This window comes from Protomyctophum bolini (genome assembly GCF_963924005.1).
Source record: "Protomyctophum bolini genome assembly, chromosome: 5".
In the NCBI taxonomy this organism is placed as follows: Eukaryota; Metazoa; Chordata; class Actinopteri; order Myctophiformes; family Myctophidae; genus Protomyctophum; species Protomyctophum bolini.
Window position 1 is genome coordinate 14,473,508 of NC_137866.1, and position 27,611 is coordinate 14,501,118.

The 27,611-nt window shown below is 42.2% G+C and overlaps 4 protein-coding genes across 5 annotated transcripts; 2 read left to right on the forward strand and 2 right to left on the reverse strand.

The window, feature by feature from the left end:
• Positions 1–370: 370 nt before the first annotated feature.
• On the forward strand, positions 371–8,582 carry tmem51a (transmembrane protein 51a). Of its 2 annotated transcripts, none has more exons than XM_080763778.1 (3): positions 371–510; positions 3,701–4,133; positions 6,142–8,582. In XM_080763778.1, the coding sequence occupies exons 2-3, from the start codon at positions 3,724–3,726 to the stop codon at positions 6,530–6,532; spliced, it is 801 nt and encodes a 266-aa protein (XP_080619904.1). In that variant the 5' UTR covers positions 371–510; positions 3,701–3,723; the 3' UTR covers positions 6,533–8,582. The 2 variants fall into 2 exon arrangements, with proteins under 2 accessions (XP_080619904.1, XP_080619905.1); XM_080763779.1 differs by having other exon boundaries at positions 389–426.
• A 495-nt stretch (positions 8,583–9,077) lies between these two features.
• LOC308314963 (chymotrypsin-like elastase family member 2A) lies at positions 9,078–13,474 on the reverse strand (the record flags this gene model as incomplete). Its single annotated transcript, XM_080762787.1, has 7 exons — positions 9,078–9,095; positions 9,246–9,398; positions 10,004–10,149; positions 10,584–10,720; positions 10,831–10,953; positions 12,303–12,400; positions 13,352–13,474. The coding sequence occupies 7 exons, from the start codon at positions 13,472–13,474 to the stop codon at positions 9,078–9,080; spliced, it is 798 nt and encodes a 265-aa protein (XP_080618913.1).
• Positions 13,475–14,778: 1,304 nt separating this feature from the next.
• Positions 14,779–19,459, reverse strand: LOC308314964 (chymotrypsin-like elastase family member 2A; the record flags this gene model as incomplete). The annotated part of the gene is made up of 8 exons (XM_080762788.1): positions 14,779–14,784; positions 14,891–15,043; positions 15,306–15,451; positions 16,059–16,195; positions 16,651–16,773; positions 18,751–18,848; positions 19,111–19,199; positions 19,420–19,459. The coding sequence occupies 8 exons, from the start codon at positions 19,457–19,459 to the stop codon at positions 14,779–14,781; spliced, it is 792 nt and encodes a 263-aa protein (XP_080618914.1).
• Positions 19,460–21,131: 1,672 nt separating this feature from the next.
• Positions 21,132–26,397, forward strand: LOC308314965 (chymotrypsin-like elastase family member 2A; the record flags this gene model as incomplete). Its single annotated transcript, XM_080762789.1, has 8 exons — positions 21,132–21,168; positions 21,483–21,571; positions 22,299–22,396; positions 22,636–22,761; positions 23,458–23,594; positions 24,093–24,238; positions 25,063–25,215; positions 26,380–26,397. 8 exons carry the CDS (start codon positions 21,132–21,134, stop codon positions 26,395–26,397), a joined length of 804 nt encoding a protein of 267 aa, XP_080618915.1.
• Positions 26,398–27,611: the final 1,214 nt, after the last annotated feature.

Below are 27,611 nucleotides of genomic sequence, written 5' to 3' on the forward strand. Positions count from 1 at the left end.
TACAAAGCAGTGATGCCATTGGTGCGCTCTGCTTGCGCACAAGTAGGCCATACAGTACATGGCCTTTGTGTGCAAGGCGCAAGTTGGCATCTCGACAGAGTGCATTTCTAGTTATTATTATTATTATTATTAATTATTATTATTTTCACGGAATCAAACGTGTTATGGTCATGATTCACCAGGACCCTGGATGGCTTGATTCTAGGCTTAGAATAATTGATAAAAGAAAATGTGCCCATTCATCATGATGATCGATCATTATCCAAGACGATGAATATCTTGGACATCATCATGAATGGGCACATTTTCTTCCTTAAAGGGTTAACAGGGTGGGTGTATACTGTGACTGTCTGCCGGGTTTGCCCCCTCCTTCCCTCTGATGGGTCATCCGTCGAAGTCGAAAGTTCCTGATTCTACCAATAAAGTGTTGAGTGGGGTTTAAGAGTTCTTCACGGTTTGTAGTCTGTATTTTCAAAGGTATCGCTGGGATATTTTGGACACAATGCCACGGTGAGTAAACTGCCCCGCACATCGCGAATTAACAAAAAGTAACACTGTGTCTGTGGATAAAGGAAGAGTGAAACAAGCTCTGGTCCAAACTAGGTAAAACATGCATTCTTTCTTTAGCTTTATAGCTGTTCAGTTAATAACTTGTTTGGGGTCTTCTGCGATTTCAGGAACTTAATTATTCGCGGGAACACACGTGAAAACTGTTAACTGTCCTATGATGGCAAATGTCCTAGTTACAGACATCAGTAAAGCGGTAAGCGGTTTGTTTTTTAAGACTGGGCCTGCCCTGTGTGCAGTCCGGGGACACTTCCACAATCCCCATCCCCGATACGACCCCAACACGGAGAAGAGCACGAAGGTTATGGTATGCATAAATTCACAGCTGTCCTCCTGTCTGGAATTCAAATGAAGTTTGTCTAGGAGTAACCACTCCGTAATCTGGCCATTCTTGCATGTTAAAACGTGTTGGGCAACACATAAATAGTTCTGCGTATATATAAATTGTATGCAACCTTACAATGTACGTAGACATCCCCATATCATGCTGCTGTAAAAGATTGTACGGTTACTTTGTTTTTAAACGGTTGCCTATACTAAATGGGCTAGTTATATGTCCAGTTGTCACAGAGGGGGTGGAGTTAGACCAATAAGGGATCATACCATACATTCTTCAGCAAGGTTAGGTATGATGAGAGACGTCTTTCTTCACTGCAGATCTGAAAGGGGTGAATGAATGGTGAACTTTATGGTAACCATCTGTGGTTTTCTAAAGTCCTATCAGAATCAGATTAATTATTGTCACATCACTGTACAGTGTACACTGGTGTAAACAGTGGGTGATCTGGTCTGCCCTGGATCCTTATCCTAAAAACAAATCAAAATCAATTGGGCTACATTATTGCTATGGACACTATGTTATGTTTGTTAACATATCTTTGCTGTCCGGAGGAAACCTCATAACTCCAAAATGTTCATTTTTCAGGAAATAAAATATGCGTTTTTAAGGAAAAGAATAAAACCTTATATTTTTAAACGATGCAATACTGTCTCATCAAAGTTGGTGTTGTGACTTTAGATATTGTCAATTACTTGCATGAGAAGGAGAGAGGTGGTTAGCTGTTTTAGCAGACAGGTTGAGGGTAAAATGGAGTTAAGAGGTTTTGTCCAATGCATTTTTTACTACTTTCCATTCGTTCAATATTTTCAAAACAACACACAGACATAAGGTACTGATTTATGGAATAAAATCAAAAACCTCAAATGGAGTTATGAGGTTTCCTCCCGACAGCAACGATGCTTTTGTTTCTACAGTCATGCTTGTATGATGTTTATCTTGTGACAGAGGAGATGATGAAATGAGATGCCATGCACAAAGACCAATATGGTAGCTAGTAGCAACACATAGTATGGTAAATGAAGGGGGGAAAATCACACTTGTGTGAAGTGGACCCGGCAGTGGCCTTTTTTGCTTTTGTAGGCCTATGTCATTGGGGGTTAATTTGGCTGCTACATGATGAGGCGGCAGCCAAGAATATTACTTGTTTGCAAAAGGAGAGGAGACTGGAGCAACACGGACATTTAGAGCCTTTTATTAAGGTGCTGAGTATACAAAACGACTAACGTTTCGACCTTGCGGTCTTCATCAGAGTCATGGGTGGTAGCATTTGGGCATGTCTTATATACAGGATGGGCTATCAATGAGCCAATGACAGGAAACCATATGACATGTGACATATATGACCATATGACATGTCCTGTCATTGGCTCATTGATAGCCCATCCTGTATATAAGACATGCCCAAATGCTACCACCCATGACTCTGATGAAGACCGCAAGGTCGAAACGTTAGTCGTTTTGTATACTCAGCACCTTAATAAAAGGCTCTAAATGTCCGTGTTGCTCCAGTCTCCTCTCCTTTTGCAACTTTGATGTCCCTGCACCTGTGAAGCACCGGATCAGCCGTTTTAGGCTTGAGGCGCGTTGGTAGACTCCCTTTGTAAATATTACTTGTTTGTTTTAAGCATGCCCACGTCACTCTATTATTGATGGGTTTTTTGGGGGTATGCAGATTTTTTTGGGAGGGATATACCGGTAAATAAGACAAATATGAAAAAACTGAAGTTGCTTCTGTGGGCTGTATCATCGATTCCGATGTCAAGCATTTCAACCTGTCATGGTGTTTCCTCGGGCCTCCTGGCTTGTTTCTTTTATGAAACAAAATGACTTACAAGATGTATTTATTTATCGGGCCACATACGTCAAGTGCTATAAAGTAACAAACATTAAAAATCCCATAGATTGGCTGCCATATGACATCATCTTCAAAAGCCATGTATTGGACGGGCTAGCGCCCCTCAAAAAAAGTAATAATATACCAACAACACCCACTTATACAAATTGCTTTACATGTTGTAGTGTAATTCACAGAATGAAATTCTGGAAGAGGATGCTACTACCACTTGTATTTTAAGGTTAGGTTTAGGTTAGGTTTGGGTTTGGAGTAGAGATGTTTTAATGAGTTTTGGTAGGGCATTCCAGAATTAAAGCGATGAGACATTGAACCAGAATAAGAAACGGCTATACTTCCTTCTAGAAACTCTTGACGATACAGTATGACTATGTATGCACAGAGCCCGATGGACTGTCCTAGCCTATCGGGCTACTTGGGTATAGCCTATCGGGCTAAACCCAAGTATACATCATAGATGCATCACAAGCGATTGGTGTCACAGACCACCAAGTCCGAGGTCCACGGAGCCACGCCCTAGTCAGACGCAATTTTATTTACCATAACTCATAACGTCTAGACTCTAGAGTGACATTGAGTAATAGACAGGGTTATCCAAGTGCTGTAATTCTTTTATAGCATTTAAAACACGCCCTTCACCTAGGAATGTCCAAGTAGTTCCATTGACAACATGTCCTTGGACTACCATAAATAAACAAGCCTATGGAGGAGACGGCTAGCTTTTAGAGGCGGGATGAGCAGGGAGGGAGTGCCGGAGTAGACCGTATATCAGTTTACAGATCTTGGCATACATTGTTGGGTTATTTATTTTCTTCAACTGTCGATAATAAGCATGAAACATCAACACATCTGGTAAGCAGTTGGCACGCAGTATTATCTTATTTTTGTTTGAACCTATCCTGTACTATTATTCATGGCTTTCTCTCTCTCCCTCTCCACAGTCTTTGACTGGGACTACACCAAAATGCGCTCCAGCGGTGATGTGCCCCCGAACGAGGGCTCCCGGAACAACGAGGGCTCCCGGAACAACGAGGGCTCCCGGAACAACAACAACAACAATAGTGATAGCGGAAACACGGGTTCCCAGTACGCACTATGTGCACTGGGGGTGGGAGTAGTGGCCCTTGGCATCATTATGATCGTGTGGAGTGTGGCCGACCATACCGAGGCTGGAAACGAAGGCGGCAAGCCTGGAGGTATTCCTGTCAACCGCAGTAAAACCTCCTACGTGGCCTTCGTGTTGGTGGGCTCGGGGGTGGTAATGCTGCTGCTGTCCATGTGTTTGGGTATGAGGAACAAACAGCGGGAGCAGGAGTGGTTGCAGAGACAGGGAAGACCCGGAGTGGCGGCTGAGGAGCAGGAGGATGTAGAAACGTGAGTTAACTGTCTAATGGCATGTTATTTATGTGAACATTTGGAATCGGTGAGTTAACTGTAACAGCAGCATGTTATGTGGTATCAGTTCTGGTCTATATTTGGCATCCAAAGCTTTGTTTTCATTAGTTAGTTTTCATCCCTTGATAGATGGCATTGTCAGTTTCACATATTGTCGCTGTACTTGTCATGTTTCTTCATAAATTAATGCTGTAATTCATTTCATCATACAAACGTGACGTGTAAAAGTAGCAAAACCAGTTTTGAACGTGCAAGATTTTGCCACCCAACAGCGACGATATGCATTTGACTTACAATTGATGAGGAATCGATCTCTTGGTCACTGGCATGCGCACTTAAGCCTCTCCAACTGATCCAAAATGCTGCAGCTCGCTTGGTCTTCAACCAGCCTAAATTCTCACATGTCTCCCCCCTTCTCCGCTCCCTCCATTGGCTCCCGGTCGCTGCCCGCACAGAATACAAAACTCTGATGCTGGCATTCAAAGCAACCAAAGGTATAGCCCCTCTCGGAACCCCCTGGGTCAGCCCAATCCGAACCGAACCGGGCTGACCCGTAGGGTCCCTGTGCGGTGATGTGTTTTCGTATGAAAATGATGGAACGTGGACATAAATACCTTCGGTAACGTGGTTTCTAGCTGCACTGTTTGAGGTTTCTGTTCGTTTGAGGGCTTCTGAATGTGTGAACTCTAGTTCACACGTACACCGCTGCGAATTCTCCTGTGCCGCGGAAGCCGTTAAGTAATTTGTTTGACCGATTTGGTCGCTTTGATTCTTCTCTTCCTTCCTTGTTTATTTACTGTTTATTGTACCGCCTCCCGCTTCGGGGTTGGATTGTGCGTGGCTACGTTCCTGCCTCTGATCTGCTCTGTCATAGCTATAGCCACTAGCTAGCCAGATAGGCGGTACAATGAGGTGTCAATAAATAAGGAAGGAAGAGAAGAATCAAAGCGACCAAATCGGTCAAACAAAGATTAAAAATACTTAACGGCTTCCGCGGCACAGGAGAATTCGCAGCGGTATTTATAGGTACTTATAGCTCTCAGAATGAGAAGCCCTCAAACGGCGCAGAAACGACGGTATTTATGTTTATTTATGTTCGCGTACCAGGTGGCAGGGTAGAGGTGGAATAAGACCCCATGGTAACTAGGTCTCAAAAATGTCAGAAACTTCAGTAACATTGGGTTCTGACTTGTGGGGCTACCAAAGGTATGGCTCCCCCATATCTTGCATTCTGATCGAACCATACAAACCTTCCCGCGCACTCGGATCAGCCAATGCAGGGAAGCTGGAAGTACCTTCACTAAAAACGCTGGGACAACGCTCCACTTGTCCCAAACTCTTCTCCCTTCTGGCTCAAAAACTATGGAATGCACTTCCCATTACAATCAGAACTGCAACCTCACTCCCAAGGTTGGGAGTCCCAACCTTCCGCCGTAGTCTGAAAACCCACCTCTTCAGACTCCATCATGGCCCGTAGCACTTGCACTAGACCCGACATTTTCATGTAGACTTGGATAGCATTTTATGTAGACTTATAGCATTTTTATGTAGACAAGACATAGCACTATAAAGTATACATGCATGGTTCCATTATATAGATATTGCACTGTTATGTTCTTAGCTTACGTATGAGTCATGATAACTACTTTTTATGTATGTGATGTATTGCCATGCTTTATGTTCTTGCTTAATGTAAGTCGCTTAAGAGTCGATTAAAGCCCAACACACACCGGCTCCGTCCGCCGCGCAACGCGTTGCCGTGCGGCGCTGCCTGGAAAATAGAACTGGTTCTATCGGCGCGTCAGGCGAGGCGTCAGCGCGCGTCGGACACCGATAGGTTCATTGAAAATAATGGAGGTGGCTGTTTTGACGCGCGGCGGTCGCAGACGGTGTGTGATGGGCTTAAGAGTGTCTGCTAAATGCCTAAATTGTCAATTGGATACTGCCAATATTCATGCTTCTCTACTATATCTCTTTCTATGATCAGTCCTGAGGAACGGGCTCAGCGTTACGCTGTGCCCAGCTATGATGAAGCAGTGGGAACCCAGTACCCAGTTCGACAGAGCAACCCGCACACCTCTGTCCAGCTGCCCTCCTATGACGACCTGGTCACAGTAGACGGGCTACCGTACGAGACAGAAGGTCAGCAGGCCCCTGCCGTGTCACAACCTGGTGCTGCCTCAGCTGCTGCAGCCGCGTCCAATCACAGATCTGCGAAAGCAGGCCGCAGCAAACTCCTGCCCCTCAAGATCCGTAGGATTAAATCCGAGAAGATGCACGTTAGGAATGAGGATAGTTCTTCTCAGCCAATATCGGTGATCAATATAGAGCCATTGACTCCACCACCACAGTATGAGGACAAGGTGGTGCCTCTCTGAAGTCTTGTAGAGCAAACATGTTTTGTAAGACTTTTGTTTTCCTTTTGGATCTCACTGGATATCTTGGATAACACCAGAATTGCTGGACGAACATAGCTACTGGATAGTGGATATTCACTAACTTGTCTGTTGCAGAAGAAGGCACATTGGATGATTGGATAATAGCAAGAACCAAATCTAGTCATATCCTACTGTATGTCTAAGGGTACATGCCTGTCAGCCTTTGTTGTGTGCTGTCAACATAATGTGCAAAGATGGGTTTATACTGAGAATATCTGCTTGTGTGTGGATGTAGTGCTGTGCAAATGCATACAGCATGTGTGCGCCAATAGTTCCATGAAGGGACTAAACCAACATCGTGTGCAGTGTTTCCACCCTGGAAGACTTGGGAGTGATTCACGTATGCCCACTGGCATTTGGAAAGGCTCCAACATGAGTGACATCACATGTGTTGGTTATGTTGGGTTGAGACACAGAAATACTATTCCGTGTATACAGGGTAGCAGTTAGTGACTGAGAGGCAAGATGTGTGTGTGTGTGTGTGTGTGTGTGTGTGTGTGTAAGAGGGTTCCCTGCAACTTGATATTGTAATAGTGATGAAGACTTGGTTGGTCATGTCATGATGAGTTTGAGGACAATAATGGCAATACCCTTTGTGGTTTTCAATTTTCATCTTATGCTGCTTGTTCAAGACGGTTCATAACCCTAAAGATTGCATTGTATTGAATGGCAGTTAAGTCTAAATCCAAAGTTTAGGACAGAAATGCTGGCTGCTCTGATTTCCTCGACCTGATCACGATGATTGCAAAAAACACATGGTGGAAACGTCTCCTTCGTGGTTAGTGGCATTTGTTTTTTAATATTTTAACACAGAGGATCTGTAATTATTATGTAATGTTTAAGGAAGGTGTCCTACAGGCCTTCATGTCCATCGTGAAACCAAAAAGCTCTGTGTCTTGAACGCAGCATTAGTGTTTTAGTTGTCATAACAAACTGTAGTGATACGTTACAAAAAAATATTTCTTATCAGCAACATGTTGCCGTGCCAGAGTTCGTTCTCTGTGTTTTGGATTGGGTCAACATAGGAAGTTTAAGGGAGCCTGAAGGACGTTGCTAGCAAACAAGGGGTCTCAAGAACAGTGCGAGGCCTTTGCCCTGCAGTAGTGAGAGGGAGCTTGGATGTGAAGGCAGCAGTGTAGTCTGTGCTCTTCTCTCGTGTTAATGCTTTTGTACTGGTGTGAGATGAGCCACAGAAAGACTCTTTGACTGAGCAGCTGGGCTTGAATGAGGAGGGCAACCGTTACTCACTCACTCGTCACCGTTCTCTGAACCACACAGGCTGACTCACACAGTACTATGCACTCTGAGTATGCAGAGAATGGACAGAGAGAGAAGGGAGACTGCCTTAAGGGCATTCCCAGGAAGTTTTCCTGGGAACACACAGGGTGCCTGTGTGTCAATCATTCTAAGCTCCTTCCTAGAGCTACGGTATGTAGGAACCAACAGTTGAACGCAGAGGAAAAGGAGTACCTTGATCGGAATGATGACTGTTTCTCCAACATTGTCAGTTTGAACAAGTATGGTTCCCCTTTAGTTGTGTGGCACAACAAGCAGTGTTTTTATTTCTCAATATGCCACATGAATATGTCAAACTCGAAGGCAAACATTGCAGGTCTTGCAAATCGCTTTATATCAAGTTGAATATTAATCTTGCCATTGCCACATTGTTTGTTCATACTTCATGTTCAGTCGTACTGGGAGCATAGGCAATCATGTATCTATGTCCCGTAGTTAAAATTACATTTGTATTTTAATCTTTTAATCTAATCAACACACATTCCAGTCATTAGTGTTGCCAGTTTCCTTTATCGTTTTTTATATTAAATACGTTTTATATTTCTTTTATATCTACTGTGAAAATGTGCTCCTTACATGTTCTGTTGCTCAGTTGACACTATTCTCATGTTTATATTAAAACAATGCATATCAGCAAACATGAACAGAGATATCACCTGAATATGTTCTGCGAAATAAAACGATTAGTTTGTAAGTTGTAACCTTTTATTAGTGTCAATTGTTTTGATGGCAGCTTTTGATGTGTCATAATGGTAATGTTGTAACCCATGATGGGCTTATGCTTCATGTTAAATATTTTAAAGACATCTGTACTTTCCACCCTCGTTACCGTGTTCACCTCTTAGTTAATGTATAGCTGATGAATGCAGTGTAGTCATACTGTCCAGTTGCTATTAATGCTCTGCGTGTCCTCAGAGAAAATATGTACATGCCATTTCAATATGCATCGCACCTTCAAAGCATTTGTGCAGGTAATGGTATCCATGTATTATCCATGGTATAAATGGTATCCATGTATTCTGTACTGCCAATTATTGATACCAATTCCTGGACACTTCATTTGATATTCCTATTTTTATTTGTTTTAAAGCAATGGCAGTACAGCTACAAAAGCTGCACTGTATATTATATTTTTCATAGCGTTAAATCAAGTATACACAGGAAAGTCCTCGGTGCTATTTTTGATTCTTCAGTTGTTGGTCATCACCTGTGAGGGGGAACAACAGTTAAAAACACAATTAGCCAAACGACACATTTCCTGTTTTTCAAAGATCAAGCTTTCATTTGCTTCGTTGCATTCATTGTGCGCAGCTTGGTGATGCCATGCTGAAGGAAAAAGAAGGAAAATGTTCCTTACAGTGTTGATCCAGCGGATGTAGGAGCTGACTCCTGTGAAGACGGTGGGCTTCTGGACGACGTTGCAGCCCTGACCCGAACCAAAGCTCACTGCCCCATGGACCACCCAGGAGCCATCTGGGTTCTGGCAGTTAAGTGGGCCGCCAGAGTCTCCCTGTTCGTCAACCAGATATGGGTTAGTGCGAAAATATGCTTTACGGACTATATTTTATTTTATTGACTTTCTTTTAATGATATAAAATAATTAAGGGTCTGAAGACCTGTTCATCTTTTGGAGTGCTCTTAATGCCATTTAAATGCTTGCCTTATATTATCTTGTATTTTTATGCAAGGTAGTTTATAACTCTTGGCTGAGCATGACAATGAGTCAGTACTGTGGCTATATTAAAACAATATATTCACTACAAAAATAAAATTAATATTTACATGAGGAGTTAAAATGTATTTGTAAAATCAAATATAACTAGTGCTGTACCACTAAGATGATGGCTGTCATATACAAAGGTATAAAGTCTAATCCCATAAGTAAGATTTCCTCGTTGAACGATAAAGGTATACCGTTGAAAATAGAAGTAAAAATATTTGAAATATGCAAGAGAAGTAAGAAACCCAAGTGGGCTTATATGAAAAGACCTCCGCTAAACACGGTGTCATATTTTATTGCATATAGAGCAACCAAGAAAATATTTTGCCCCACTGTTGACGGTAAGAACAGTATACCATAACATGTCCAATGAATGAAGTCCTCATATTACTCACATTACAGCCGGCCTTGATGCCATCTCCCCCGGCACAGACCATCTTGTCGGTGGCCAGCACGTACCACCAGTCGTCCTGACTACAGGTGGCATGATCCACTACTGGCAGGAGGGCCTGCTGCAGGATATCAGCTGGAGGCCCCGACGCTGTGAAGGAGAAGATAGCTTAACCCGGGTAAGAAGACAAGTCCCTGCTGTGATGCTGAGTTCATTATTTGCTGAGAGAAGTTGAAATGGAAAAACGATGGGTGGGCGGATGGAGATTATTTTCAGAGAGAGAGAGAGCAACATTGATAGATATTCCATTGTGATGCTGACATTAGAATTGTTCCTGGTCATCAGGAAAAATAGAATATGGCTTTTGTCTATCATTACAACAACAAATGCACATTTAAGCATTTTCTTTTAGCATGGGTGACCCGAATGAGAGCTGATGCCTCTGCACAGACTGGGTTAGTACCACACAATACTCATTGATGTAAAAAACACATTTATATCCAACTATATGGGTTCATGTCCCCCCCCCCCCCCCCGAGGACAAACTCAATGTGCGTGCACCTGTTGAAAGTGCAGTCACTCACTGGCTAGCCGTCCCCAGCCGGTGACGTAGCAAGGGTGACCATGGGGCAAGACGAAGCCTGACTCGGGGAGACAGGCGGGCATGATGCTATCGGAGAAGGTGACCGGAGAGGACATTTTGATCAGGGCAATGTCATTCCTGCAAAAGACAAAGAGTAGAACACCAATGAAACTCATGTGAAATAATCAATATAATGAAGTTCATTGTCCATGCTAATATGAATGTGAATATGAGTGTTGTTCCTGTACCGGCTGAGCATAGAGTTGTAGTCATCATGAGTAATGATGGTGGCTGCCCTCAGAGCAAGGGAACCCGCTTCAGATTCCTTCAGGTTGTGCTTTCCCAACACCACTCTGTAGTTGGGGCGGGAGCTGCAGGGTGACGGATGGACAATATGCTGTTTTGTGTTACTTGTCATTCAGTTTGTGCATAGATATTTTGATATAACGTCCTTGATTTTAATGAAAGGTGCTATATAGATTCAAATCATTATTATTATTATTAGCATCATTATTGCCAGCAGCAAACAGCAATTAGTTCTGAAAATGTAACATGCCATACTGAACCACTTCCAATTTGCGAATTCAATTATTAAGCATTTTCTATTCATATTGATTCATATTGATCCGGTGCATTTTTGGACGCAATCTCTTGGTGGTGTTAAAATATAAAATCTGGGGATGCTTTTCTTTTAAGCATTTTCCTTTAAAGATGACCAAGCTTTTCAAGCTATCTTACAAGGAGCAGGACACTTTATTTTATTATCCATACCCCGACCTTGTTGACCCTTGGATTCATTAACTACATGAGGTGTGGATTTGGGATGTATTAACATTTTTTATCAAGCTTCCTTGGAAACTTGGACTACAGACTTGTAAGGGTACATTTAGGCCCCCCCCCCCTTCCTCTAACCGCGAGAGTCCCTGGAATCCACTTTGAAAACCCCTGACATTCCTAACCCAGTGAGCAGCAGTGAGGACCCATTCACTAGAGATGACATACTGTACAGTACCTAATGCAGTGAGCAGCAGTGAGGACCCATTCACTAGAGATGACATACTGTACAGTACCTAATGCAGTGAGCAGCAGTGAGGACCCATTCACTAGAGATGACATGCTGTACAGTACCTAATGCAGTGAGCAGCAGTGAGGACCCATTCACTAGAGATGACATACTGTACAGTACCTAATGCAGTGAGCAGCAGTGAGGACCCATTCACTAGAGATGACATACAGTACCTAATGCAGTGAGCAGCAGTGAGGACCCATTCACTAGAGATGACATACTGTACACTTGTACAGTACCTAATGCAGTGAGCAGCAGTGAGGACCCATTCACTAGAGATGACATCAGACATACTGTACAGTACCTAATGCAGTGAGCAGCAGTGAGGACCCATTCCCTAGAGATGACATACTGTACAGTACCTAATGCAGTGAGCAGCAGTGAGGACCCATTCACTAGAGATGACATACTGTACAGTACCTAATGCAGTGAGCAGCAGTGAGGACCCATTCCCTATAGAGATGACATACTGTACAGTACCTAATGCAGTGAGCAGCAGTGAGGACCCATTCCCTAGAGATGACATACTGTACAGTACCTAATGCAGTGAGCAGCAGTGAGGACCCATTCACTAGAGATGACATACTGTACAGTACCTAATGCAGTGAGCAGCAGTGAGGACCCATTCACTAGAGATGACATACTGTACAGTACCTAATGCAGTGAGCAGCAGTGAGGACCCATTCACTAGAGATGAGGGTACCTCCGCAGACATGATTCCAGCGGCCACTGCCGTCCGACTGCAGGGAGATCTGGGCCAAAAGGATTAGAAGAAGCGGTAGCTGGCATTCTCATACTGGCCACTGTGGCCAGTCCATGGCATGTATTATGACATACAGTACAAATAATGACATACATACTGTCATTTTGTAAATTCATGCTATAATATAATATATATATTTTTTAATAATTCCGTTTTTGTTGCTTTTCTCCCTTTATTAATAGTATCAAATGAAGATTGACAGGAAAGAGGGAGAGAGAGAAGGGGAGAGACACGCAGCAAAGGTCTCTCTCCGCAACACACTGTCAACACGCTATATGTGACATGCGCCTGGACCACTTGGCCAGCGGGCGCCCCATAATATAATAATTTTAAGTCTATTTTTTTAAGATGTCTTATTTTGGAATGGAACTCCTTAGTTACATTCTCTCCTACTAATTAAAACTGGGGATCTATTTAACTTACATGGCCACATAAAGTACATCCAAATAATGCTTAACCTTAACTTTTAGCATGTTGAACCTCGCAGAGCTACAATATTTGCAATGGCAACATTAAAATGGACGTCACGTGGCCATTGTAATTGTGTCCTCTTTTCTCCCAATGTACAGGAAAAAGCCAAAGTTACAGCCAGGCAATAGTCTGGTACATATCCTCGGTGTTAACTGAAAAATGTGGTTGTAAGGTAAATTCATTATAAATAATAGATGGTAGAGAGTGTGTGTGTGTGTGTGTGTGTGTGTGTGTGTGTGTGTGTGTGTGTGTGTGTGTGTGTGTGTGTGTGTGTGTGTGTGTGTGTGAAAAAGCAGAACGGATAGTACAGTAACGGTATTATACACGACTGCAGAGGGATTTTAAGAATGGCAACTGTGCATACTGCACTAATTCAGGGTAGAAGAAAGCTAAATGCATGCGGTGGATTCTACTCTGGCTAGCGCTATATTGCTCCGACAGAGAGAGTAAGCTGCTTCTATGGTCTTACCTGCCAGGGCCAGCTATGAGGCCTGGCCTCGTCTCCAGAAACCACCCTGGTCAGCACAGGGGGGAAGGTGGGCAGGCCGCATCCATAGGCTGAGACAAAGTTAACAATGATTGCCCATTTCATGCTTTAGCAGTTTTCCCCATTATTGGACAAGATCTTGCAAAGGTCAATATGTTTGGCTGCAGTAAGTAGTCTGCAGCTCCCATTCAATGATGAGCAAGCAGGGCACCCTGCCCTTCCAGGTTGATTATATAAATGAAATGAAATGGTTGAATTACACAATAATTGTAATAAGTTCCTTACCACCAGCTACCAGGAGAGCAAGAACCACAAACCTCATCATGCCTGTAGTAAAGCCTTGTAGTTAGAATGCATTTGTATTTATAGGAGGGGTATTCAACAGGGATTTGGGACCCCTAGTGGGTACTCAGAGTTACTACAGGGGGGGCTGCAATCATTGTGGAAACCTTTATTTGTTGTTTTGTTTACACATTAACCACTTGAACCCTGGCATCCCCATTCTAGTGGGAACATTTGTGGAAAATAGCAGATCTACAAGCTAAAAATACATCGCAATGTGTGGCGTTGAGAGCTTGTAGATTGTCTATGCCCGGGGGTTTTGGTGTAATGGAAAAAGAGCAGACCAAATTCAGTCTCCCAAGTATTGTGCATTTAAGTGGTTAAATGTCTGAAAATACACATTAACACGAATCCAACCTGTTAATACATATACATATACATAATACAATATTTGTTGAATACAACAACAAAAAAAGTCAAACAAGTCTACAAAGCTATCAATGAAACCTATGAAAACGTTTAATCTGCTACACAATTGTATATACTGTACTGTATGAAGTGAGGGTCCCTGTATATAATCTACTGTATGTAGTGGGGGTCCCTGCTTCATCTGTCTCTCTCTGCTCAGGGGTCCTTGTCCTGGAGGGGACCCTGATTTATACTGTATGATACAGAGGAAGGTCTATTCCAGGTATAACCAGTTCTTGGGAAATTGACCAAAAGAAGTGGAAAGGCAAACATGAAGGGGCCACTGAGAAGTGAACATGTGCTCAGTGATAGGATGTTCCCACCACTCTTTCTACAGTATTCGGTGAATCTCTAAATGATTTTCAATATTTGTTGTTGATGTAACTGTGATAATGTATCTATTGTTATTAATGTAATAATAATTATAACCAAAGAAAGATGGAACATGTGACATTTTTCTTTTTCTTTTCAGTTTATTTATTTATGGATGATATTTCCTGGCTTCAAAAGTCTGTTCTCTTAATAGGCAACCATTTTCTGTGGAAGAAATGGCAGAAGCATGTTTAGATTTAGTAAAGTCTTCAGAAAACCTGCATAATGATATTTATATAATCTAATGCATAATATTTGTATACAGTGTTAACGTATTTATAAATCTCTTACACCTTGAAACACAAAATCTCCATGATATTTATTTTCGAGAGGTTCTAGCCCCTCCTATATACAGCTTTTGTCCCCAGCTCCCACACAATTTTGTTATTTATAACTTACAGAGCTGATCCAGTCCATGTAGGAGCTGACTTGGGTGAAGACGGTGGGCTTCTTGGGGAAGTTGCAGCTGAGGCCCAAGCCAAAGCTGACGACACCGTGGACCTCCCAGGCACCGTCCATGTTCCGGCAGTTCAGAGGACCACCGGAGTCTCCCTGAGTCGTGCAAGAGACACCCAATGATTACTTTGTGAACGGTATGTGCTATTGAAATCCATTTACAGCCGGGGCAGATTTAAATGAAGGCCTTCTAAATCAGTAGTTCTCACCCTTTAATTTTCTTTTCAAAATAGCAGATGTACATAATCGCCCCTCAAATGCTATTGAACATAAATCACACTGGATGATCCATTTTTGCAACATCACATTCAGGTATCACAGTGACACAATCGTATCATTTGTTTTTCTTTAGACTCACATTGCATCCAGAAACAACCCCGTCTCCACCAGCGCAGACCATGTTAGCCGACACCAGGGGGCCCCACCAGTCGGGCTTGGTGCAGGTGGCATGGTCGACCACGGGCAGGAGAGCCTGCTGCAGGACCTCAGCAATAGGGCCTCCGGCTGGATGGAGGAGAGAGGTGTGTTAACACATAGCTCAGGCAGCTAGTGTAAAATGTCAGCATTTCTTACATCGTAGGAACGTAAATCTCGCAAACATTCCTTATAATATCATCAGATGAGATTTTTGAGTATGAGCATAGGGCATTTATATGTGTGCACTAGGTTCTGGTTTGATGTATAGCGCTGAATTTGTGTTTCGTGAGTAGTAGATGGAGGATAACGGGAGTATACAGAGTTCAGTTTGTGAAGAGTCTGTGTAGACTCTAATGGTAAATTGTGCAATTATATAGAGCCTTTATCCAAGGCGCTTTACATAGATTGTGCATTACATTCACACACACATTCACACACCCATGGCAGCAGAAACCATGCAAGGCACCAACCAGCACATCAGGAGCAATTAGGGGTTCAGTGTCTTGCTCAAGGACACTTCAGAGCCCGGGGTCGAACTGGCAACCTTGTGGTTAGCCGGTTACCATCCGGCACCTCTACCCCTACCCATGAGCCACCGCCGCCCTAGAGATGCCGTCTAGGGATATAAAACATGAAACAAAGGGGTGTGAGCATAGATGGAGATATAGAGACAACAGTGGACGTGGACACTAACTCTTGATGCGTCCCCATCCAGTGACATAGCAGGCTTCATTGTGGGGAAGGAGGAAGCCAGCCTCGGGAAGACAGCCAGCCATGATGGTGTCGGTAAAGGTGACAGGGGAGGCCAGCTTGATCAGTGCAATGTCATTACTGGAGAGGATAAACACACAGAAGACAAGTTACAACCAGGTCGTAAGAAACACAATTCTAGGTCTTTGACTATTTTGTGTGGATGCTGCTGACAAAATATTCAGGAAAACTAAAACTAATGAACGAGACACTTATTTGTATTTCACATTAACATAACCACTTCAACTATACATTTCGGTCATTTGAAAATAGCCGATCTACAAGCTCACAATGCGTCGCATCGCGAAGATTTTGCACACATTTTTAAATTGTGAAATGGGACATTCTGCAATATGATTAATTTTACTTTTAGTACTAACGGAGTACATCTACAATGCATTATTTATACCTTTACTTAAGTAAATCAATTGAGTATTTTTTCCGCCACAGTTTCTATGTATTTGATGTATTACCTTGTGGTGTTCTTGCTTACTTAAGAGCTTCTGCTAAATGCCTAAATTGTCATTGTAAATTACCGGATGAAGAGGGGGTTCCACTTCTCGTGAACGATGATGTTGGCAGGGCTCAGGAACACCTCGCCCACCTCCATCTCCTGCAGGCTGTGCTTTCCCATGGCTACTCTGTACTCCCTGCCATTGCTGTAAGATAATAGAGCATAATATAGAGAGTTAAAACATTATGTTATCACAGTTGTTATAGTTACTTGTGTAATGTGTACTATTTCCAGAACGGCCTGTTATAGCTCCACCAGGAGGCCGACTTTTGAAAAAACATTTTTTTTTAAATATTACTCCTCCAGATTCTGTCCAAAAATCCCGCAAATCGTTACACACCATCTCTATAGTGATGTGTTCAAGATGGATCTGTCCGATATTTTATATTCCATCTTAATTGGCTAACATTGGCTTTCAAAGTTTGCAGGATTGGCCCTTTTGAAACAAAAAGCCTCAAATCATGAACTCAGTGTGCAATTTACGTGAAATCTTTCACAGACTTTCCTACTAGGCTGAGGAATATATCCCACCCTTTTCACATTGGCCGGTTATAGCGCCACCAACAGGTGGATTTTTGCAAAACACATTTTTTTGAACAAAATGCCTCAAATCATCCAATTGCCATCAATGGAATAAGAACAAATGGCGAGAGGCACCCTTTTCACATTGGTCTATTATAGCACCACCAGGAGGCCACAATCTGACCTGGCCTGGGGAGACCTGTGCCCCGAGGCGCACTTTTTCTAGTTCACTTTTATTTAGATATATTTTTTTATTCAGTTTACTTTCAGTTATGGGGTTGTGCGTTTCAGTTGAGTTTTACTTTGGTGGTTTAAACAAGGAATTAAAGATGTTCTTTGTTTTGTCTCCATTGTGTCTCACCTGATGCAGTGAGTAAGTAAGTAAGTAAGTAAATTTTATTTATAAAGCACCTTTCTTAACAATGTTACAAAGTGCTGTACAGTGACACAATAAAATCAGTCATAATTAAAACAGGACAGTAGAACAAGCAAATAAGAACAACATAATCAAATCAAATAAAATCAGAAAAATGTTCCCGAAATAAAAAGGTTTTCAGCAAACTTTTAAAAATATCCACAGACTCAGCATTTTTCAAAGTGCAAGGCAGGGCATTCCATAAAGTAGGTGCAACTACTGCAAAGGCACGGTCACCCATTTTCTTTCTCTTAGTCCCAGGAACTATTAGGAGGCCTTTGTCTGAGGATCGCAGGGATCTCACATTGACCTTGGGGGGCAGAAGATCACAAATGTACGGTGGGGCCAGTCCATGTAGGGCTTTAAAAGTGGTTAAAAGGATTTTAAAATCTATTCTAGCCTTGATGGGCAGCCAATGGAGTGTGGCTAAGACCGGGGTGATGTGTGCTCGACGGTTGGTGTTGGTGAGAATTCTGGCTGCTGTGTTCTGTACAAGTTGAAGTTTGGATAAAGAGGAGCTGGATAGAGTGGTATATAGTCCGTTGCAGTAGTCAAGGCGGGATGAAACAAAAGCGTGCATAATTTTTTCTAGGTCAGTGGGAGTGAGAATAGATTTTATTTTAGAGATGTTGCGTAAATGAAAGAAGCATGCCTGCGTAACTTTTTTGACATGGAGCAGCAGTGAGGACCCACTGGTCAGAGATCAGAGTGTCTCCATTGTGTCTCACCTGATGCAGTGAGCAGCAGTGAGGACCCACTGGTCAGAGATCAGTGTGTCTCCATTGTGTCTCACCTGATGCAGTGAGCAGCAGTGAGGACCCACTGGTCAGAGATCAGAGTGTCTCCATTGTGTCTCACCTGATGCAGTGAGCAGCAGTGCGGACCCACTGGTCAGAGATCAGAGTGTCTCCATTGTATCTCACCTGATGCAGTGAGCAGCAGTGCGGACCCACTGGTCAGAGATCAGAGTGTCTCCATTGTGTCTCACCTGATGCAGTGAGCAGCAGTGAGGACCCACTGGTCAGAGATCAGAGTGTCTCCATTGTGTCTCACCTGATTCAGTTGAGCAGCAGTGAGGACCCACTGGTCAGAGATCAGAGTGTCTCCATTGTGTCTCACCTGATTCAGTTGAGCAGCAGTGAGGACCCACTGGTCAGAGATCAGAGTTTCTCCATTGTGTCTCACCTGATGCAGTGAGCAGCAGTGAGGACCCACTGGTCAGAAATCAGAGTGCCGCCACAGGTGTGTCTCCACTCACCCTCCCTGTTGTACTGCAGGGAGATCTGAAACACACAATGTTTCACACTGAACTCATTTAATTTGGGCTTAACTAGTGCTTAATCTTGCTTTATGGCCTGATGAAATGGAGTAATAGCTGAGACAGTTCTTCCATCTGACATTAGGGTACAGAAGACAGCTTCATTATGTCAGGGATGGGGACTCAGGGAGGTCAGCTTACATTGGAAGGTTTTCATTGTAAAATGGAGATTTGTTAATACCCACAGATAGTAAGAACAGTACAGAAGATGCTTCAGTGTAGTTTACCTGCCATGGCCAGCTGTGAGCCCTGACATCCTGTCCTCCAACCACCCTGTTCACCACAGGTTGGAAGGTGGGCAGACCACACCCATAGGCTAAACAGACAGACAGACAGACAGACAGCATTTAGAGAATTTACAGAATATAGAAAAGTCATATGCTTTCACCATATGACTTTCTGCAATGACTTCGTAGAAAAAGCAGAAGTGTCAAGTCACACTATAATCATATGGCATTGCACTTTGCTCACAAGGTCGAAGTTTCTAGTCATGATGTTGTAACACAGTTTTATGTTGTCACATACTGTACGCTTACCTCCTGCAACGAGCACAGCAAGGACCACAAACTTCATCATGGCTGTATCTTCACAGTTTGTTGCCAACACATCAGACACCTTTATACTGTTTAGGATGTTTGTTGAAGGCCAGAATTGAGGCCAAGTTCTTGGAAATGTGCCCAGACTAACAAAATAATCTTTCCAAGTTTAGGACCAAACATGTGTTCATGACAAGAATATTCCCATAACCTATTAAAGCACATGCACGTGACTAATGTATCAACATTCAACTAGTATATAGCAAATAAGTCAATCTCATCAATTTAAAGCAGCACTACCAGTATGTAACTTTCCTTTTCTACCCCGGATTTGAACCTGGTTTGATTGATTGATTGAAATATTTATTAACCGTTTGCAGAATTACAGTACATTTCAAGCACACACTCAATACAAAGACTGTTAACTGAGTGGACGACCCAATTAAGCATTACATTTGTTTACAACAGGGTCCACCATGTTCAATTCATCAAAACATTTAGAGACGTACAAATAGACACTTCTATATAGTTAAAGAACAGAACAGGAATTCATCATAAAGGAAGCAAAAAGGGAAAAGAAACATATACAATTATACAGTGAGGGGAAAAGGGGGGGGTGGGGCGGGGGATTCAGATTTTACGGGGGCCAGTTTCGAATTGCAGCCGTCCGTAGGTGCCCTTTGAGAGCGGTTTTGAAGGAGTCAAGGGATTCACATGTCTTAATGACTGTTGGTAGGGCGTTCCACATTTTGGTGGCATAGGAGCGAAAAGAATTTAGTCCCTTGTTTGTGCCGAATCTGGGTTGTACATGGTTTGTTGCACTCCCTCTGGTGTTGTGGGTGTGGACTTCGTTTACATTAAGGAAGTATTTAGACAGGTACATGCGTATCTTGGTGGTGTATCGAATCTTGTGGACCAGACCCATTGCAAGATGCTGTACTCTGTCGTCGACCCTAAGCCATCCCAGCCTGTCAAAGTGGGCAGGGGTGAGGTGGGTTCGGGGGGTGAGGCCAAGTAGGAGCCTGTGCACTACTGAAACCTTTAACCTTGAGCTAGAGCCTGCCTGCTTGCTCAGAGGACAAATTGACTCTTGACCATCAGGTCAAAATTCATGTCAGATCCTGTGTCTAGGTGAGACATGACCTTTGACTGCTCTCCAAATTACAACCACATCAATTGTATTGTAATAACATATAGTCTACCATACAGATCGGACAAAATTAAAATGTATTCATCAAAAGTTACCTACTGTAGTGCCACTTTCAACCCTAAAATTATTTTGTTAATTTATATTAATGCACAAACATTGGTGTACTCCTCCATGATCTGATATTAAGTGTTGCACAAATTCACATGCACAAATTATAAAATTATTTTTATTTTTATTATTATTAATATTAATATTATTGCTGTTGTTATTATCAGTAGTAGTAGTATGATTAGTATTATAATATACTGACAGTAGCTAAAAAATCACCATCTCATGGTTTAGAGTTAAATAATGGAAACGCACGCAGCTCAGCTCCATGACACCTGTGCATTTCACAGGGTCAGTAGATAAGATGTTCCTTTGGGGTTATTTATGTCCAAGGTTGTCACAAAGGCAAAAAGGGGAAAAATACTCGCTGACCAAAACAGCTCAGCAAGTCAGTCGATTTGCTATATAAGGAGGACTGGTCAGTGGTCACAAACCTGTACTGAGAAAAGTCACCATGAAGTTCTTGATTTTGGCTTTGTGTGTTGCTGCCGGTAAGCACTATAACCAGACAATCAATTATCCAAAACTGACTAGAGCAATCATTTGAGATGAGATATAACCTTCCTACCAAGTTATAGCAATATCATTTATTTTCAGTCGGTAAAAAAAACAAAACTATATATATTGGCCTGTGTGTGTGTGTGTGTGTGTGTGTGTGTGTGTGTGTGTGTGTGTGTGTGTGTGTGTGTGTGTGTGTGTGTGTGTGTGTGTGTGTGTGTTATTGGAAACCAATCTCTATTGAGCTAATGTGTTGACATCATCAAGATATCTGAGCAAAATTATGATATATTTCTCTGTCTCTCAGCCTACGGGTGTGGCATGCCCACCTTCCCCCCCACCCTTACCAAGGTGGTCGGTGGAGACGATGTCCGTGAGAGCAGCTTTCCCTGGCAGGTATGTTTCCACGGAACACTTTGGTAATATTCATTCGAAAGGTTTTTTTATTTTTTATTTATTTTAAGCAAGAATTATTACGGTTAAGTCACACTTCATAACTTCTTCAAAACCATAGATCTCACATTATCTCACACGTTTCAATAATAGACAATTTTTTACCCTTTTTTCAAAGTAGTACTGCTTAATTCCCAAAAGGTGTAAAATGCAGACTTGCAAAGAAAAAATCCAAGGCACTCCGTCTTTGGTGATAAAATATTAAATGATTTATTTATGAGCAAGGCAACAAGAAAAGACCAATGTGTTTCGACCTACTGTACAAGGTCTTCCTCAGGGTCTATCTATTGCTCATAAATACATATTGCGCCTTGGAATCTTTTTCTTTGCCAGTCTGCATTTTACACCTTTTGGGAATAAGCAGTACTACTTTGAATAATAATAATAATAATAATAAATAACTTTTTTTTGTCTATAATCTTACCTGTATCACCGAAGAGCACCCATCAGTCACTGACAGATCCCAGCAACTTATTTTTTTCTATTGTTGAATGTTTTAATTGCCGTGCGACTGTGGTGCTCTGTGAAAATAACCGGTTCTGAGCTCGAAATCGTATTTTCCGTGAGCATCGTCACTGTACAACCAAGTAGGATAGACTTCAGTATTTACCTGTCACCTAAAATATAGATATTTAATCTGCTTTTTGTTTTGAATGTTGCTTTTCTTCAGGTGTCTCTGCAGTACCAGAGCGGCAGCAAGTTCCACCACACCTGTGGAGGTACTCTGATCGCCAGCCAGTGGGTCCTGACCGCTGCTCACTGCATCAGGTAAGACCAAAAGAGACACTTTAGAAATGTAGTAACTACTAGTATTTTAATTTGAAAAAAGGTCAAATCATTACCTTTTTAATCTAGTAATTGGGATTTAAGATGCATAACTCTGCATTGTTTCATTCAACCTCCTGAATTGTAATACTTAAAAAAAATGAAATAAAAGAAAGATATTTGCTCTTGAATAGCTTCTATCAACACTGACACCTGTTGTGTATTTTGTGGTGACTCTGTAGCAGTCGCAACACCTACAGAGTGTATCTGGGGAAACACAACCTGAAGGACGACAATGAGGCCGGTTCCATCGCCCTCAGCCCCGAGAAGATCGTTGTCCACGAGCAGTGGGACTCTTACAGGATCCGGTAGGCATGACCATTTCCTCGACACAACCGCTGAACATCTTAAAACATTAATCTCTGGATTCTTCTTTGACTGTTATTCAACCAGGTGGCTCCATTACCCCATTGAGAACTGAGGCCAATTCTACAAATGTCTTCTAAATCATTGGTTCTCAAACATTTCTGTACCAAGGACCACCAAAATAAATTGACAGCAGATCCCCCCCCGCCCCCCAATCTGAAAATGTTTTGTGCTAGCCCCCCCCCCCCCCCCTCCCCTATCCAGAAGAGAAGATCTGTGTTAAAAAGTTTTTCAAACACAAATATATATATTTTTTAACAATTTGCAGATATACAAGCTCGCAGCAGGGCATGAAGTGGCACACTGCCAATTGGCAATTGTACATCTGTTATTTTTGAGAACCACTGTCCTAAATCACTGTTCTAAATCTTAAGTTTTAGAAAAACACATGTATATAGCTCAAATATATTTAAATTCCTTTGTTCAAGACAACCTGATCAATATTAGTCTATAGTTATCATTCATTGCCACGGCTAGTACAGCCTTTAATAAAATATTATTGTATTTCAAACCCCCAATGTTTTTTGTACTGTCGTACAGAAATCAATTTCTTTTCCTAATTTCTGTGCAGTTAGCTATATACAAAAGAATGCACTAAATGTAAATCGATGTGTTGTGTGTGCGTGTGTGCGTTCCAGCAACGACATTGCCCTGATCAAACTGTCCTCGCCCGTCACCTTCTCAGACAGCATCATGGCGGCCTGTCTCCCTGACGCTGGCTACGTTATGCCCCACAAGACCCGCTGCTACGTCACTGGCTGGGGACGTCTCTGGAGTATGTTCTCAACACTTGAAATACATTTAAGCTTTATTTATATAGTTCATTTACAACTCCATGTGCTTCTCAGAATATAATTCTTTAAAAGAAAGGAAAAACATAAATTAAAAATAATAAGAATACTGGTACCTAAAAATACAAAGAAAATATATAAGAATTTCACAGCTGTCATAATTTACAATGCATGCTTTCATAGTCAACTTTTGAGTCTGAATAGTCTCTTTTTGACCATGTTTGTATAAACTCTTCCTATAATACTTAACAACAATCACCACAAAAGCCACCTAGGCCCGTAATCCAGCCTGATGGCATGTTGTGGGTTCGAGTCCCGAGCCCGTCGACTTTTGTCGCATGTCTTCCCCCCCCCCATCTCTCTCCGCCTTTCCTGTCTTAATTACTGTATACCCTATCAATAAAGGCAAGAACGCAAAAAAAAGATCTTAAAAAAAAAGAAATAGAATGTGATCAATCCGAACATCCTGTTCTTTTCTACAGCCGGCGGTCCCATTGCTGACATCATGCAGCAGGCTCTCCTGCCTGTGGTCAGCCACGCCAACTGCAGCAAATATGACTGGTGGGGCAGCCTGGTGACCAACAACATGATCTGTGCTGGAGGAGACGGCCAGCTGGCCAGCTGCAACGTAAGTTACAAGAGCTTTTTGTTATTGTGGCACGCCACTATAACCCTAGAACACTAAACACGGGTGATTTTCACCCGGACAATTATATTTTTGTAACTTTCATAATGTTGCTGATGTCTGATGTGGGGTTTCAGTACCTTCATGATGCTCAGTGACAACATAGAAGGTAGGTTTGTTTCCCTGCCTACATCCCTGTTTTTGAGTGGTGCAACCACTCCTACATCCAGCAATGTCCGTATGTATCAGTGACTCATCATGAGCACGAGTGGTGTGCATGCATGAAATTGGAACGAGAGAAGTATGTGACATGGCTGCCACCTGCTGGACGCAAATCCAATCAGGTGTGATTTTTTTTCTACAGGAAGGTGTTTTATCTATATGGATCATTCTCACATGTCCCACGAATGGGTTCCCAGCTCAATTTGTTTAGGAATATTTATTTTAAATAATACCCACGTTTTGTCATATGATAGGGCTATTTTTAAGGGGTGCAACAACTTCCTTATGCAGCTTTGTGTGTCTGTGGGTGGCTGGCTGGCTGTGTCCGTCCCTGGCTGGGATTGAGCACGGAAATAGCGTTTGGTTGGTTTTCACAATCACAACCAAGTGTCACTGTTGCGCAGCCTGACACACGCACGCATGCACACACACACACACACACACACACACACACACACACACACACACACACACACACACACACACACACACACACACTCTAACTGTATATATGATGATTTCGGGTGTGACAGTATAGTACAGTAGAGGGACCCCCACATGAGCTTCGCCAAGCTGAAATTAAGCCCTGATTTTAACCCTTTCAGGGAGACTCTGGCGGCCCCCTGAACTGCCAGAACCCTGATGGCTCCTGGGACGTGCACGGTGTGGTCAGCTTCGGCTCCAGCATGGGCTGCAACTACGCCAAGAAGCCCTCTGTCTTCACCCGCGTCAGCGCCTACATGTCCTGGATCAACAACGTAAGTAGTGCCTTCCATAAGCAGTGGTTCTCAGGGGGTTCCAGGTGGTCCCCAGCTAAATGATGGATCATGGAGAGTTGGTAACCAAAGGTACCCTTATAGATCGTTAACTCTTGAGTGTAAAATGAAACCAAATGGACTCTCAAGAGATAACTTATTGTTAATAGATCTGTATTACTTAAAAAAATATTTATTTATTATTTATGCCTTTTATTGATAGGTTGAAAGTAGACTGACAGGAAATGGGGAGAGAGATGGGGGGGATGACACGCGGCAAAGGCCGTCGGGATCGGGAGTCGAACCCGCGCCGTCAGGCTGGCTTATTTTTTATAGCAGATCTACATACAAGTTTATAGCACGTCGTGCAGTGCTATATGAGAAGTATATCTGCTCTTCTTGAATAGCCAAAGTATAAAATGTTTTTAAAGTGGTTAAAATGATTGTGACGCTATATTATCTCATTTTGGTGGTGGGGACCCCTGGTACCCTCCCAACCCACAAGGGCCACTGGGGGTCCACGGACCCCACTTTGAGAACCATTGTTTTATAGTATTTAACGTGATGTGCCATTTCAATTATGCTGATTTTTATACTATATCGTTGCTGTCGGGAGGAAACTACCTAACTCAATCTTTGAGGTTTTTGATTATTATATATTTTTGCATAAATCAGTGTAATTGAACGCCCTTTTCGTCTGTTTGAATGAAGCAATGAAAAGTAGCGCTTCTGACAAAGCATCTTAACTCCATTGGACCCTCAAACTGTCTGCTAAAGCAACTCCTCCACCTCTCCCCTCTCATGGAAGTAATTTACATTATATAAAGTCACAAAACCAACTTTGATGAGGAAGTATTGCTTTGTTTAAAAAATTAAATAAAAATGAACATTTTGGAGTTAGGTTTGGAGTTACGTATAATGCATTAAAGTTGTATTTTCCATTTTAACCATTTAGCTTACACATGGAAGTAAGGATTCTTAAAGTTGGACTGAACTGTGATTACAGTAATACAGTATGTCTGTAAATAATGGTTTAGTATTTCTCCTGCTTTAAATGTGGCTCAGTGTGGCAGTGAAATTATACTAATTTATATTCTTACCACGTAAGAATAATGGATAATTACTGAGGCTTCACATACACATTCTTGTATGCTTTTCCTTTTCCAGGTGATGACCACAAACTAAGGTGCATGGGATGGATGTCCAACTTGGTTGTTATACAGCTGTCAATGTAAAATCAAATAAAGCAAAAATACTGACTGTTTTCTTCTTGTTTTCGCAAAATCATATTATTTATCTAATCATGTCCATGTATGAAGACATGTAAACTGTACAATTATACCTTTACAAAACCGTATATCACAATTATCCCAAGGAGCTCACCCCTGCCCATTTTGATAGGCTGGAATGGCTTAACGACAGAGTACAGCATCTTGCAATGTGCCTGGTCTACAAGATTCCTGTTAAAATACTTCCTTAAAGGGGAATACCACTCATTTTCAACATTGAACTATGTCATTAATATACCTTGGCTTAGAGTTATTGTGTGTAACCTAGAACTGGAGGTATAGGAGGTGAAGTGATCAGTGACATTGCGAAGATGATGATGATTTATGATGAATTCCTGTTCTGTTCTTTGGCTATATAGAAGTGTATATTTGTACGTCTCTAAATGTTTTGATGAATTGAACAAGGTGGACCCTCTTGTAAACAAGTGTAATGCTTTAGTTTATTGGGTCGTCCACTCACAGTTAACAGTCTTTGAGTTGTGCTTGAAATGTACTGTAATTCTGCAAACTGTTAATACATTTTTCAATCAATCAATTAATCAGATGTACTCTACATCTTCGTGATATGTTCTAGGCTACACAGGAGGGGGGGGGGATTTATCCCTCCTACATTCAGCTATAGTGTAGATTTTTGTCCTAACACAAACATGAAATGCCATTAACAAAAATATACCGATTTGCTCGTCTACAGGTCAGCTCTAGGCCTCTGCTCAATTACGAAGTTGTTTTTCCTGTATAACAACGTTCTCTGAATTTTTCAACCATTGTGAAGTGTTTGGTAAAATAATTTGGGTCATCCTGAAAAATACAATAGTTATGGGTCAGCACCAACTCAGCGAGGGTATGTGATGCTATGATTTGATCATTTGATGGTATTGGATTAGCACTGCATGACTCTAAAAATGCCCAAGGGCATGAATGCGGATCATGTAGATCATTTGTGTATAGTGCTTCCACATCAAAATACAGTCTGAGGTAGTGGGGCCAGGGACTCCAACATTGGCCTGATCAAATAATCTACAAAAGCAGACATGTTCGAGGTAAGGGAACGATGCCTGACAATATGGGGCGTCCACTCTTGTGGACCTTAGCTAGGAATGGTGTAAAAAA

Excerpts from the sequence above, each read along its gene's own strand:
- tmem51a (XM_080763778.1), top strand. The coding sequence starts at position 3,724 with ATGCGCTCCAGCGGTGATGTGCCCCCGAACGAGGGCTCCCGGAACAAC. Across the intron at positions 4,134-6,141 it reads GAGCAGGAGGATGTAGAAAC|TCCTGAGGAACGGGCTCAGC; the intron begins GTGAGTTAACTG and ends TTCTATGATCAG.